The sequence below is a fragment of the Alternaria postmessia genome, assembly GCF_024291825.1.
Source record: "Alternaria postmessia strain BMP 2775 chromosome Unknown scaffold_129, whole genome shotgun sequence".
NCBI classification, from domain to species: Eukaryota; Fungi; Ascomycota; class Dothideomycetes; order Pleosporales; family Pleosporaceae; genus Alternaria; species Alternaria postmessia.
In genome coordinates this window covers 14381-29459 of record NW_026260202.1, presented here as the reverse complement: position 1 = coordinate 29459, position 15079 = coordinate 14381, and the positions used below count along the sequence as shown (strand labels likewise).

Below are 15079 nucleotides of genomic sequence, written 5' to 3'. Positions count from 1 at the left end.
GTATGTCCAGGAAATATCACACTCCCTCGCATCCACGCCCTAATAGACCTTACTACTATCTGGACTGCCATCCACAACCTTGTCTTTATCACCCCTGCCCTCAATATCCTGCCTGCTGTCTTGCACCGCCAGCCCCGCAACAACAGTTTCCTCACCAGGCTCCGCATCTGTCGGCACGGGCGGTCCGGAAAACTCCTTCCTGCCGCGGATGAAATACCACCCCACGCTAATTGCCGCGAAACCTGCAAACACTACACTCGCGTAGTTCATAGTAGCCGCCTCAACTGGTAGACTGACCGGCATACAGAACAGTACAACTGCGAGGCAGATCCAAGCGATCATGGCAATGTTGATGGCGTAACCGAAACGGCCGAGCGAGTAGGACGAATGGCGTACAGCCTTACGACCGCGTAGCACCGAGATGAGAATGGGCATGCCGTAGGATGTGGAAAGACAGATTGTCGCGACACCAGTGAAGGAGTTGAAGGCGGCCGAGGAGCCAAAGTAGATGAGGCCGAGGAGACAGTCGACGACTGTGGAGAGGACGAGTGCCATGAGAGGGATATCGAAGCGCTTGTCTACCTTGGCCCACAGTCGCGAACCGGGGATTGCGCCATCGCGAGCGAAGGCGTAGGTGCAGCGCGAGGCTGCGGTCAATGCACCCGTGCCAGCGAAGAAGAGAATGCCGAGGATAAGGAAGAGGAGTCCGAAGCCACCGCCTGCACTTCCAGTGACAGTCTTGAAGAGCAGGCCAATAGGTTGTCCATTGGCGACATCGAGAAGCAGTTGTACGTCGGGGAGAACGAAGAGGATAGGGATCAGGTAGATGACACCCGTGACACCGGCCGCAGCGACAGAGAGAACGATGGCCTTGGGAACTTCGCGGGATGGGTTGGAAACCTCTTCACACATGGCGGCGACCATGCCGTAACCAGTCAACGTGTAAGCAGCCTGTAGGAGACCGACGAAGAAAGCCCATCCGGATGGCCTAAAACTAAAGTCAGTATAACTGGTCCGAGACGCGGTTCGAGATAGAAGGGGCAACGCACCATCCACTCTGGCTGGCATCGTAATGCGCAAACACGAACTCGGCATCCCTCTTGTTATCCGCCATACTCAACAGCACAACCATAATAACCACCACGCTGGTTGCCGTCCAGTAGATACAAATCTTATTGATCAGATCCAGATACTTTGCTCCAAAGATGTTAATGCTCATGCAAATAAGCATAACAGCCCAGAACGCAAGCACAGTCTGCCATTCGTTCGGCACAAAGTCTTCATCCCAGAGCGTGATGGCGGATAGAATAAGTTGGCCACCTGAGAAATTGATCGAAAGCGTAACAGTCCAGTTTCCAACCAGAGTCAACCAACCGGTGACCCACGAGGCGATGGGCGCCCATTCGCGTGTCGAAAGCATGGCCGACCAGTAGTATACACCGCCAGCCGTAGGATATACTGCGCAGATTTCCGCGAGCGAAGCAGCGATAGCCAGGGAGATGAGAGAAACGAGGATCCAGCCATACAGCACGGTAACGGATTGACCATCGGTAAGCGTGATGTAGAGTGTTGTGGAAAGACCGAAAGGAACAGCCATGATGGCGAACGACATGCCGAGAACGCTCAACATGGATAGATTTCGAGGAAGCTCAGATTGGTAACCCATCTTCGCGAGAGCAGCGTCGGCGCCAGGGTCGTTGACCGACGCTCTTCTTCGAACGCCATCGTCTCCTCCTCCTTCGCTGATGGAAACACTCTTCGCCATGATTGTTTCGCTTTCCTAACGACCAATATTGTAGTGCCAAACCCGACTCTTACTGCGCGACGAATTGCGCTGCGATAAAATGGCGAAAACGACTCCAAAGTCCGGGTGTGGCAACCGACCAGTCCAGTCCAACGTTTATAAGGGCGCAACGACCGTTGATAACAGAAACGACGACGAAGGTGTGCTATTAGGGATAAGAACACGAGAAACCCAAGATAAAAGACGACAACACGCGAGTGACCCGACAAATTCCCCGCAGCTGGCAACCGCCGGCGTCAAGCCCGTCAAAGTCTAGACTAGGGTCTTGGGAGCTGGGAAACGCGCGAAATGCGACGCTGCAATCGTTCGCTCCACACCATGAGTCGGAGCGCGCCAGGAAGATAGGCGTTTGATTCGATATAGAAATCACCGACAACATCAGACATCAAGTAAGCGCGATAAGCAACCCTTGGTGTCTGCCCACCCATCATCATTGTCCCCCATCGAACGCCTGCAGGAGTCGTGATAGCAGATTGGCGTGTACAATCAACCCTGCCAGGCGCGCATGTCACCGATCGAAGCCGCATGCGTCATCTCCGTTGTCGGGTGTGTTTGCCGGACTGGGACGGAATCGGTCGCGTGCGTTCATGTGGGGTCAAGCCCGACCAGTGCCCGACTGTCGGCAGCGCCCAGCCAGCAACAGCCCCGAGCAAAAGGCCGTTCTTCGTATCTTTTGTGGAGGGTCGAGTGGAAAGCTGGGGCCGCCCCCAGGTGGACACGTTTATCGCATCACAGCAAGTTATCACGTTTTCAAAGGATACTACGATAATGCTGCAACATGGGATAGAGTCAAGGAGAAATCTGAGATGATAATATTATAGTACAAATGTGTCCCGGAAAACGGGCTCGACTAATTGCTTAATGCTCCATCTAATGCAGGAACCAAAGCATGCCACGTCTATCTTCGTACCGAATCCCGTCATGACACTATCCCATACATGTCGTGATCTGGTCCGGCTGATAACGGCAGTCATCCATCTATCTCTGCGTAACTTCCGTTTCCATGTCTTCATCATTCTTCATAGCGTTTCTACTTCGCCATGACATCGACATAGCGACCAGCCTTCTTCTTCTTATTTGCTGGTCCCTTTCTGGCTTGAGGTGCACCCAGCAAATCATCAATACTACTGGCATTGCTCATACCAGTGCCCGGTCGTGACGGCGGTCCTGATGCAGCACCAAAGCTCGGTCTGGCTAGCACAGGTGGTTTAGGTCCAGCAGCGAAGCCCTCTTCATCAGACTCTGGGATACCTGGTGTAGAGGCACGGGACGCAGCACCGCCCATTGGTGGTGGCATAGATGAGGAGCGAGGGTTGGATGTAGGTGGACGCAGGCCGCCGGGAGGACCCATAGGCGGGGTGGGCGCGCCGCCTGAGGCACTTCGAGCTGCGCCGCCGGGAGGACCAGCGCGTGGAGGCGGTGGTGTTGCAGCGGGTTTACCCGTATCTGCCGCACCGCCCTTCTTGTTTACCCACTTGCCAAGATCCGTATCGTAGTAGAAACTGCTCTCTTCTCCCAGCTTAGCCTTAATAGGACCGGGAGCGGCGTTGGGATCTTTCTTAAACCACCCAGACAGCCATCCTCCCTTCTTCGCTGCCGCGGCTTCCTTGTCACGCTGAGCATCTGCTTCGGCCGCTTTGCGGAATGCCTCGTCTGCCTTCTTGTCTGCTTCTGACTTGGAGCTGCCGCCTCCGCTGATCTTCAGAGCTGAGGCGCGAGCAGCAAGATCGTCATCGTCGTCGAGATCCATGAAAGATTTCTTCTTGGTTACTTGCTTCTCTTCCTCTTTCTTCTTATCGTCCTCATCGTCCTCATCGGGGTTGTAGGGCTGGTACGCGGGAGGCTCGAAGGTAGTTGAGGAAGGTCCATATCGATCGTATGTTAACTCATTGTCTGTAGGCTGACTCGGCTCATCGTAGCTCGCTTGCGGCTGGTAACCACCAAACGCAGGGGCCGAGGAAGAATCTTGGATTGGGGGAGTGGGCATGTAAGGACTGCCCAAGGATGGCTGGGCCGGACTGTACTCAGGACGAAGTGGAGAGTACGATTGTGCTTTGGCTTGCGTGCGTGCACTCGGTGGACTCAGTTGGGTCTGCGTAGGGCTGTAGATATTGGATGTCGGTGTCATAGGCGTATAATTGTCGGATGCTGCTCGCATGCCATAGCTATCGTTTGACTCCATTGACGGTCGACCACCGGGCTCGTAACGAGACCGCTGCTGTTCCGAGGAAGACCTTGGTGCGTATGCATTTGATGGTGCATACCTTGAGTTGCCTGGTGCTGGCGGCTGTGCAGGCACACCATAACCAGACATTGCGCCATAGAGATCCGCATTCGAATGTGAAGGCGTAAGGGAAGGGCTATCGCCGGTAATCTTAGCGAAAGGTCCAACCTCGGACCCACCAGATTTGTTGGCCGTGTTATCCTCGTCATCCCCTGCAATGAAGCTGTTAAACTTTGACAGAAGCGAGCTTCCAACCTTGTCCATACTAGGCTTTGAAATCCACGACGAAGAACCATCCTTGGGAGACTGCGACAATCGCTTGCCCAAGTCGTCGAGATTGGCAATGAAAGCAGCGTTGTAGTAGAGAGAAGGTGCTGTTGTAGCCTTCATAGCCGCTGCAATAGCGTCGCAGTATGCCTGCGCATCGGTTCTGTACCCATTCTCGGCTAACTGATACGCATGTGCAAGTTTATAGTTTTGCAAATGCGGCATGACGAACGAGCCGGTCGGCGATGCCAACGACATTGCAAATTCGTACACTTCAGTCAGCATTATCGGCTCCAGCTCGACACCCATCTCCAAAGGATTCAGGCGGTGATCAGCGCCGATCAGTACGAGATCAGCCTGAGGATCATCGACTCCGCTGACCTTCAAAACCGAACGAGCAAAGATGAAGCAAACATGCGCAGCTTCAACACGACCGTATTGGACCAAAAGCCTTCCAAGCGAGAGTAGAGCTGATGCATCACCTTCACTGCGATTGTTCAGGATCAGCGCAACCGTCTCGCGCCACTTGTCGAGGCCTTGCAGTGCGTTCTGTGTTGCACCAGCACCGTCAGCGCTCACCATCTGGAAGCCGGCACGAGCCGAAGCTGGAACCAGTTCGTCGATGCAGTCCTCATGGTTGCCAGCAAAGACTTCGTACAGTACAGCCAATGCTTGGTTGCTGCGTCCGGCTTTCTTGACTTCCTTTCGGACGAACTCTTGGACAACCTGCTTCCATATGTCTTTACTGAGAGTAGAAGACAACAACATAGCGTGGCCCCATAGTCGCTGGTCGACAGCGTGCCAGACAGCCTTCTCGCGATCACCCTTGACCAGCATGCTTTGCAAGTCCTCGACGGCACGGGGGTCAACAGGTTCTGCTTGGAGGTTGGAGGTGTTAGATCTTGACCGTCCGACAATATCGGCTGCTGTGGAGTATGAACCCGCTTCATCTGATGACTCGTCACCAGCTGGTGAAAGTAGCTTCTTGACGGCAGCTTCTGCTGCAGGAATACCCTCCAGTTTCCCATCATTGTCAATGAGAACCTGCATGAGTTTCCAGAGAAGGGTGCGATCTTCCAGGCGCTTGAGCTCGTCTTCACTCATAGTGTGTTCGAGTCCTGGTTCTTTCAACTGACTGTCTAGTGCTTCGATCTTGCGGCCTAGCCATGCTGATACGTCCTTCTTCTTGCCCTTGGCCTTGAGAGGGCCTGGGAACTTGGCGATGTCTTCCGGTAGAGGGAATACCTCTTTGATGCTCTGAATACGGACCTCACCAGGGTTGCTCTTCATCATCGGCGCGGACCCGCCACCTCCATACCTAGGAATTTGCTTAGGGAAGCTCGTCACAACATTACCCCCTAGACCCCAGGTGAACACAGGATGACCCTTCCACCGTTCGAGTGGATCTGCCGAACGCTCGTCTTCAGGAACGATAAAATCGTAGGTTGTGGACGCTTGCCGGCGATGAGGAATCTTGTTGACAGCACTGGAAGCGGTAGACTGGTTACCATAGATCGCAGATGGCATCATGCCATAAGGAGTCCCTGTGGACTCCAAGCTACCATAGCCGCGTACGGGCTGTTTCATGGTCTGTGTTGGAGATTGGGAGTGGGAGCGTTGCGGAACTGCTGGCTGGGCTGGCTGATATCTCGGTGCATAGCTGTCAGTCTTACGTGGTGAGCCGACTACTGATGAAGGTGTACTTCTTAGAGGCGGAGTCTCCGATCTTCCAGATGTAGGTGGCCTTGAACTAAGCATTGGCTCTGGCTCTTGCTCTTCAATCTCACTGACTTCTCCTAGCGGGCTTCTGATAGGTGGGCGGGGCATACCATCAGCCGATTGCGAAAGTTGATGGTTTGGAGCATATTGCGCATGATTGTCTGTAACCTGCTCCTGCTGAGGCATGCTGTGGAAGGCTAGCGGACTGGAAGTACGGGGCGCAAAAGGCTGCGAGGGAGTTCGCGTTAAGTTGTTATGTGGCTCGGATTGGTAACGAGCATGCGGTGCTTGCGATGGAGCAGGCGAGTATCGCTGGTTTGCCGCTGGTGCGCTTGGGGGTGCGGGAGAATATCGTGAGTTGGCAGCGGGTCCCGATGGAGGCGGCGCTGGAGAATATCTGCTCGTAGAAGGGGGCGCCGGTGCCGGCTGAGGAACGGGAAGACTGTTTGTTCGTGTAGGTACCGATGGCTGACTGGGGAACATGGGTAACTGCTCTGGTTGTCTGAACGGAGGAGGTGTAGCGACTTTAGCAGCATCTGGAATGAACTCGTTCCTCAGGGACGACGTGGAAGCCGTACGCTCCTTTGATGGCAGCTGCGGGGGTGGATGGCTAACTGGAGGTGAAGGTTGGACAGGGACATTCGGCTGCGGGGTGTAGCGTCCAGACGGGCGTGGCTTGGATGTGACAGGCAGCTCAGCGAAGAAGTCACTCGAAGGTGACTTTGCTACGACGGCAGGCTTTGGTGGTGCAGCCGGTGGTGGCATGCCAGTCATCTGAGAACGCATAGAGTGGCCCGAGGATGGTGGAGACAGACTAGACACTGACATGCTCGATGCCATGGGCGGCCGTGGAGGCCCAGGAGGCGCAGTGTTGGAAGACACACTGCTGGTCCGCGGTGGTGGTGGAGTTGGCTGTACAGCTGAGACTGTCGTTCGCGGAGCAGGTCGCTTTCGGGTAGTCACGATGTCTTCTGGCAAATCATAAGGCGAAGCGTAGCCTCCTTTGGACTTGTCTACGAAACTTTGTGCTGAGCTTGCTATTGGCGGTCGAGGCGGCTGTTGCTGCTGTTGCTGTTGATATGCCATGTTTCGTCCAAAGCCATCGTAAGCTGGTGCGGCTGGTGCTTGAGGAGCGTACGGGTTCGCCGCTGGGGTAAGCGCCGGTGCCACAGCAGGAGTTTGAGGAGCATATCGGCTCGCCGTTCCTGAGGGAGTGACTTGCGTTGGTTGCGCTGCGGGTGCCGGTACTTCGTCTTCGAGGAACCCCTCGTCGTCACTCAACTCGATGACAGGTGCATCCTCGGGGTCAGGCAGGAAATCATCGTCCAGATCCAGATCCAGATCCCACTCGCTTTTCTCAGGAGCCTTTGATTCGGCCTGTACCACATGGGCACCAGGTGTCTGATCTACGGCCTGCGCAGGTTCGATCTGTTGGCTCGCGACCACACCGAAAAAGTCCTCCGCCTCCTCTGAATTTCCCCAGTCATCATCGGCTCCCGTGTTGCCACCTACGGTGGTATTTCCAATATTGTCATCTCCGACTGTCGTCCCAACAGCTTCGGCCATTGGTGTCTCTAGGGGTGTTTCCTGTGATTTCCCACCAAGATCAAAGGCGTCGTCACCGGAACCGCCCCATTCGTCTGCTTCGGTGTCTTCTACCAGGGGCACTTTTACACTCTCGGCCATGGCATCCTCCAAAGCTGTAGTCTCGCCCTGATGCTCGTAGTTCTCCTCTGCATGTTGCTCGGGTTCCGCCTCTTCTTCCGAACTTTCCTCTTCGCTCTCCTCTTCTTCAGAACCCTCCTCGTCGCTAGACTCGGCCTTGGCTGGTGTCGCTTGTGGTTCGCCAATATCGAGTGCCTGCGTTGCATTTACCAGATCGTCCTCGGGCGCAGCGTCGTTTCCAAACTCCAGAGGTTCTTTTGTCTGGGGTGGTTGCGCTCTTGGCGGCGATTGTATGGTGTCATTGCGCTCGGGAGATTCGTCGCTTGAGCTTTCTTCTTCGATCTCGGGCTTGTTCGCAGGTTCTGTTATGACTGGCGCAGCTACTGCGGGTTTTGGGGGAGCCTCGTCCTCTTCCTCGCTCTCATCTTCTGATTCTTCGTCATCGTCATCAGCCTCTTCGTCTTCGTCGTCCTCTTCTTCTGACGAGTCTGGTTTGGGTTGCTCAGGTTGTGTTGCTGGCTTCGCGCTGGCTGGTACGCCCGCTCCATTTTCGCTGCGCAATGCCGGGTTCCAAGATGTATTTGAGGGAAGCGAGGGAGTCGAGGGGGTCGAGGGGTTCGAGGGCGCGCCACCGTAGGCATAGGAAAAGTTTGGGCCGTCTTCGTCCATTATGGAATAATTAGGTAAGTCAAAGGGTATCTACAAGTACTAAAAATCCAGTCAGTGCTGAAATTGGTGTTTGGCTGCTCGGATGTTGGGCCTGGGTTTCGGCACCAGAAGCAGGTTGACATGGCACGGTAGACGCCTCGTGGGACAAAATGGCAGCCACAGCAAAATATGCAGGAGAGAGTAAAGTGTGACAATTGAACTAGAGAGAATGCAGAGTGAAAGGCAGTCGCGGCGGAGAGTCGAACGCGGAGGACGAATGAGAGTGCTCGTCATCCCTTTCTACGTCAGTGATCGCGAAGACAGTTACGTACCTCTATAGAAGCAGAAGAGCATGGGCTCTGTATGTCGCGCAACAGCGAAAGACGCAGTCTCCGTCGAGGAAGGCAACAAGAATCAAACAGCAGAGGCGAGCCCCGGTCGCATCGCAATGTAGTCTGGTAGGATGAGTGAGAAAGCGATCTGGCCAGCTGTTCCTGCGCCTTGGACATTGAAACGGCCCGCCGCGGCAGCCCCAACGCCACACTTGCCGCCTGCGCCACACCCCAGCCCGGAGAGTGACGCGACTTCAAGACACATGGGCTCTACAATTCACACAGCACCACCTGCGCCCTTCACTCCCGAGCCCGTCACCCATTTCGAGGCATACTTGATACGTCGACATTCCCTGGATCCTCGTCGGCACTAGAAACTAAGCGTCCAGTCGCCCAGACATTGCATCCAGACACCCCCGAAACGCCGCGGACCCCCGAAGGCAGCCAATATACCTATAACCACACCCAAGCCCGTCGCACATGAGGTGGAACTAGCCAACCACTCCTTCCTGCACCGCAGCACCATCTTCGCTCGCCCATGAGCCATGGCTGCACCCCACCAGTACCACCAGCCAAATGCGCCAGATGAGGACTCGGACCTGGAACTCGACCTAGAGGAGCTGGACCCTCTGGCCACCCACTCGCAGTCCACCTCTACACCACCGCGCCGGCAATCCAGGGAGCAAACAAGGCCGTATCATGAACTAGGCGCGAGGATACCGCTGAGGAATCTCAGGGTAGGCCGGTTGCGCGCGAGCAAGAAGAAGGAAGAGCCGGAAGAGGATGACCTGAGAGGGCTGTTGGACGACGATGAAGGGTCTAAGAGAGACTCTGCCGGCAGTTATGGCCAGTCTGGAGACGACGACTCGCCCCTGCTGTCTGCACAACACACAGTACGGAGAAGACGGCAACCACCACCGAGCAAACTATCCCGCCTAGGCTCAGCCATGCGCCTGCCCAGCTTCCTCTCACGACAGAACAATGCGCCTATACAGCTGGGTGATGATAATGGAGAGTCAGATGCCGAAGAAGAGCATGATCCGACCACTCAGCGCACCATCTCCGTCGGCCAGCTTCAAACCTCGAGATTCCCTGCAAACGCCGTATCCAACGCCAAATATACCCCGTGGAGTTTCCTACCCCGCACTCTATACAATGAGTTCTCCTTCTTCATCAACATGTACTTTCTGCTCGTCGCTCTATCACAAATCATACCTGTCCTGCGAATCGGCTACCTCTCGACCTACATCTTTCCCTTGGCGTTTGTCATATCCATCACTCTAGGGAAAGAAGCTATGGACGATATTGCGCGAAGGCGGCGAGACGCAGAAGCGAATTCCGAAGGTTACACAGTTCTGAAGTTCGAAGAGAACAGCAACGGCAACGGCGTCGCGCCGGGCAAGAACTCGCAGAAGAAGAACCGTTTGAGGAAGCAGGCCAAGGACCGGGGTCGGTCAGCCGATATTGATGAAGAGGAGCAGCGACTTTCAGGCAAGGGTTTGGCCACGTGCACCTACTGGGAAGTTGTAAAACCCTCTCGGAGCCTCAAAGTTGGAGATGTCGTAAAGCTTGGCAAGGACCAGCGAGTGCCTGCCGACATGGTGCTTCTCAAGAGCTACTCCAGCGAAAATGCAGCACCTTCCGAAGACGGGTCTAAAGCGCAGAGTTCGTCGGCCGCGCTTATCGACGGTTTGGATTCTGAAGACACAGCCAAGGGAGACACAGCCAAGGTCGATAGTGCCATAGCTACCGGATCCTCAGGCGAGGCCTTTATCCGAACTGATCAGTTGGACGGTGAAACCGATTGGAAGCTACGCCTGACTTCACCGCTCACCCAGAACTTGGATGTTGGCGAGTACACACGGCTCCGCGTCGTCGCTGGCAAACCGGACAAGAAGGTCAACGAATTCTACGGAACCGTTGAACTGCCTCCCAAGACACAGCGCCAGTATGACCCTCATGAGAATGAAGAAGCGGCCTCTCCTGAAGAGGTACATTCAGCATCCTTGAGCATCGACAACACCATTTGGGCAAACACCGTTGTTGCCTCAAGCTGCAGTCTGTTAGCTGTCGTTGTATACACTGGCCCCCAAACCCGTCAAGCGCTCTCTACATCGCCTTCCCGGTCCAAGACTGGTTTGTTAGAGCTGGAGATCAACTCCCTGACAAAATGGCTCTGTGTCTTTACACTGTCGCTCTCATTCATACTAGTCGCCCTTGCGCGCTTCCAAGTCATCGAAGGCAGGCAGTGGTGGCAATCTATGCTGCGTTTCCTCATTCTGTTCTCTACCATCGTACCAGTAGGTCTGCGTGTAAATCTTGACATGGGCAAGTCAGTCTATGCGTGGTTCATCCAGCATGATGAGAGCATCAAAAACACCATTGTTCGGACTAGCACGATCCCAGAGGACCTAGGCCGTATTGAGTACCTGTTGAGCGACAAGACGGGTACTCTGACACAGAATGGTATGTCAAACAACAAAGGGACTCTGACATGACTAACAACATTCAGAGATGATCATGAAAAAGATACACGTCGGTACGGTCTCGTATGCAAACGAAGCAATGGACGAAGTATCGTCATATGTTCACCAATGCTTTACACCACCCACTGGAGAAGCTCCGTCACTCGTCACGCCATCTTCTGCAAATACCGCGCCTCTGACCTCAGCTACTCGTACACGCCGAGAGATTGGATCTCGAGTTCGCGATGTTGTGCTGGCTCTAGCACTTTGCCACAATGTAACACCGACTACTGAGGAAGAAGATGGGGAAACGGTAACTACGTACCAAGCCTCTTCCCCAGATGAAATTGCCATCGTGAGATGGACCGAGGCTGTTGGCTTGAAGCTACTGTCCCGCGACCGCGAGTCTATGACCCTACTATCGTGCGACAGCGGCAATACAGTGGTCAAGGTGCGCATTTTGAACGTCTTTCCGTTTACTTCTGAAGGCAAGCGCATGGGTATTGTTGTAAAGTTCTATCACGGTCCGGCATCATCACCCACCGATGATGGTGGCGAGATCTGGTTCTACCAAAAAGGTGCCGACACGGTCATGACCTCCATTGTTGCCGCCAACGATTGGCTCGACGAGGAGACAGCAAACATGGCACGCGAAGGTCTCCGAACACTGGTCGTCGGTCGCAAGAAACTCTCCGCGCAAATCTACCAAGACTTTTCCACCAAGCATGCCCAGGCATCCCTTGCCCTCAACAACCGCGATGCCGCCGTCGCCAGTGTAGTAAAGGAATTCCTGGAGAACGACCTGGAACTTCTTGGCGTTACAGGTGTTGAAGACAAGCTTCAAAAAGACGTCAAGCCCTCTCTCGAACTCCTCCGTAACGCAGGCATCAAGATCTGGATGTTGACTGGTGACAAAGTAGAAACCGCCCGTTGCGTAGCTGTCTCATCAAAGCTCGTAGCCCGCGGCCAATACGTCCACACAATTGCCAAGCTAAAACGCAAAGACCTCGCCTCCTCCTCACTCGACTTCCTCCGCGGAAAACTAGACGCATGCCTCCTCATTGATGGAGAGTCTCTCGCGCTGTTCCTCCAACACTTCCGCCAGGAATTCATCTCCGTAGCCGTCCAGCTGCCCACTGTCGTAGCCTGCCGCTGCTCTCCAACGCAGAAGGCAGACGTTGCCCGCCTGATTCGCGAATTCACCAAGAAACGCGTATGCTGCATCGGCGACGGTGGCAACGACGTCTCCATGATTCAAGCCGCAGACGTCGGCGTGGGTATCGTCGGAAAGGAAGGTCGTCAAGCCTCCCTCGCAGCCGACTTCTCCATTGAGCAATTCTGCTACCTCGTGAAACTACTGGTCTGGCACGGTCGCAACAGCTACAAGCGTTCTGCTAAGCTGAGTCAATTCGTCATCCACCGCGGTCTCATCATCAGTATTTGCCAAACCGTCTTCTCCATCTCAAGCAACTTTGAGCCCAACGCTCTGTACAAGGACTTTTTGCTCGTCGGCTATAGTACCATCTACACCATGTGGCCTGTCTTCTCGCTTGTGTTGGATCGAGACGTTGATGAGAGCGTTGCGAATCTCTATCCGGAACTCTACGCTGAACTCAAAACGGGGAGGTCGCTATCCTATAAATCCTTCTTCATCTGGGTCGCCGTATCCATCTACCAGGGCTCAATCATCCAGGGACTATCACAACTCCTCATCGGTGTTGGTCTTTCAACTACACCCCCTGCGGAACCCGACCCCACTTTCCTTAAAATGGTCAGCGTCAGTTTCTCGGTGCTGATTGTTAATGAACTTATCATGGTGGCTATGGAGGTTACGACTTGGCATTGGTTCATGATTGCTAGTATCGTGGGTACGGCTGTCATTTACTTTAGCTCCATACCGTTCTTGACGGGCTACTTTGATCTTGCGTTTGTGGGTAGCGTGGCGTTTTGGTGGAAGTTTGCGGTTATCGCGGCGATCAGTCTTGTGCCGCCTTATGCGGTCAAGTTGTTGGGGAGGACGCTGAAGCCGCCGAGTTATCGTAAAGTGCAAGGTGTATAGGAAGTGGGTTTGCATAGCGGGAGTTCTTTTGAGTTTGGAAGCAATGAGATTTTATTTCTACTCTTCATCAGTTTCTCTGGTTTTCCAGTGTGTGCGGCCTTTTCGAGCAGGCCCTTTTGCTTAGCTGGGCAACTGATCTTTCATCATAGTCCTGTTCCTCGATACGATTGCTCGTTTGAACATGTCCGCGACGAAGGCAGTTCATGTCTTAGTAAAGGAAAGAGAGAATGAGAGGCTTGCTGAAGATTTTGCACAGAACAGATATCACGTGTATAGAACATTTGAGACAATCGATTCAACAGACACTACAATTACTATGATGTTGTACAAGTATGAGAAAGCGCGAATGGCATATGAAGGTCGTCGTTGTGCTACCGTATGGTTACTTTGACTGACTTAACCCTAGAGCTTCTTCTCAAAGCGTTTATACATCAGAACGACAGCGTGCATTCCAGTACCCCCATAAACTTGGGGATTCGCCCTCAATTCTAATAAACTTCGCTGACTGACCAAATGATCGTTGATGTAGAAGACATTCTGAGGGCCACGTACGCTCGCAACCCAGTGACCTGCATTGTGTTTACCGCCATGAGCAAGTACACTGCTTAATCGATACATGAGAAGCGGTGGGCCGTCACCAACAGCTTGATATTCAGACAAATTCAGAACCTCGGGAAGATTCACGGGATTCAAGTTCGGTGTACCGTTACTGTTGACGATACTGAGCTTGATGCGGAGATATTCTGGTGATCCTTCAATACGTGTAGACTGCATTCTTTGCTGCGTGCTGTTACAGATGTGACAGTGGAAGGTACTGAGTGGAGTTGGTTCGAACTCTCGTCTCATAGCTTCTTCAAGGCTGTCTGGTGTGCCGTTAGAGAGAATCGCGATGTTGTTGAAACCGATACTGTCGGGGGCGGGATTGTTTGGGGGAACCTGCTGAGAACCGCATGGACAATTCCAGAAGCACTCTTGTTGCAGTATGAACAGGGCTTCGTAGCGAGCTTTCCAGGCCGTGTTTTCATTGAGACTGTTTGGGTTAGCGTAAGGTAATCTAATGTCGCCGAGAAGACTTACTGGTAATTAACAGACTCGAGACATGCTGTTAATAGTCGCGTTTGCATCTCCTCTGGGTCCTCTTGTGCGTTCCCTGCCCCAGTGTCTGCTCCTGGTGTAAATTGCCGCAGCATGTTGTCAACTTGGTGAACTCTGTCTAGCTCTGCATTGTTGAAGGGTAGACTATCAGGTACACCACCAGCATTGAGATTTTGGATACCCCAGTAGAACTGCGCTAAAGCCTTCACCGCGCAAGCGGGACAGTCTGTTAACGTACTTCCTGGGTTTTTCTTCTCTTTTTTCTCGAGTTTCTTCTTGAGCTGAGTCAACTCCTTTTCAGGCAATTCGTCTATACTAGGAATTTTCTTGTTCGACGATATAGTAGTACTGGACATATTCAAATCTAATTGTGCATGGATCACATGAGCGGGACGGCATGGGAAGATCCGGGTTCCATTGCGCATGCTATTATGAGAGATGATCCACTGAAGAAATCTTGGCAAGTGTAACAGTGCTTGTAGACCGCTGAGTCGGAAACAAGTGTTGCCATTTCGCCTCAGACCTCTGCTTTTTTTACTTCGGTTTCTTGGGATAGGCCAGGTATTTGGAATTTGTTTAGCAGCAATGTTCTTAGCTACTTGCCTCGCATGTGGCGCAGCCATTGGGTAGAGGCTCGTGCCACGCATATTGGGACGTTGCCGCGGCGCATTGTGCGCCGTACGGTGTCCCCAAGGATTTGTGGACATGTTTGGTCGTGACTGATAGAAATAATATCGGTGGTGGTATAGTCTTGTTCCTTATAGATGGTAATGTATCTTTTTTTGCCAACCAGCCGTACGA

General features: G+C 53.5%; 4 protein-coding genes across 4 annotated transcripts; 1 reads left to right on the top strand and 3 right to left on the bottom strand.

The window, feature by feature from the left end:
* Positions 1-39: 39 nt before the first annotated feature.
* J4E82_010486 (uncharacterized protein) lies at positions 40-1765 on the bottom strand (the record flags this gene model as incomplete). Its single annotated transcript, XM_051736698.1, has 2 exons — positions 40-988; positions 1050-1765. 2 exons carry the CDS (start codon positions 1763-1765, stop codon positions 40-42), a joined length of 1665 nt encoding a protein of 554 aa, XP_051583536.1.
* Positions 1766-2834: 1069 nt separating this feature from the next.
* SEC16 (vesicle coat component) lies at positions 2835-8348 on the bottom strand (the record flags this gene model as incomplete). The annotated part of the gene is made up of 1 exon (XM_051736697.1): positions 2835-8348. One exon carries the CDS (start codon positions 8346-8348, stop codon positions 2835-2837), a length of 5514 nt encoding a protein of 1837 aa, XP_051583535.1.
* An 856-nt stretch (positions 8349-9204) lies between these two features.
* J4E82_010484 (uncharacterized protein) lies at positions 9205-13183 on the top strand (the record flags this gene model as incomplete). The annotated part of the gene is made up of 2 exons (XM_051736696.1): positions 9205-11125; positions 11172-13183. The coding sequence occupies 2 exons, from the start codon at positions 9205-9207 to the stop codon at positions 13181-13183; spliced, it is 3933 nt and encodes a 1310-aa protein (XP_051583534.1).
* A 402-nt stretch (positions 13184-13585) lies between these two features.
* On the bottom strand, positions 13586-14634 carry J4E82_010483 (uncharacterized protein; the record flags this gene model as incomplete). The annotated part of the gene is made up of 2 exons (XM_051736695.1): positions 13586-14213; positions 14261-14634. The coding sequence occupies 2 exons, from the start codon at positions 14632-14634 to the stop codon at positions 13586-13588; spliced, it is 1002 nt and encodes a 333-aa protein (XP_051583533.1).
* Between the last annotated feature and the right edge of the window lie 445 nt (positions 14635-15079).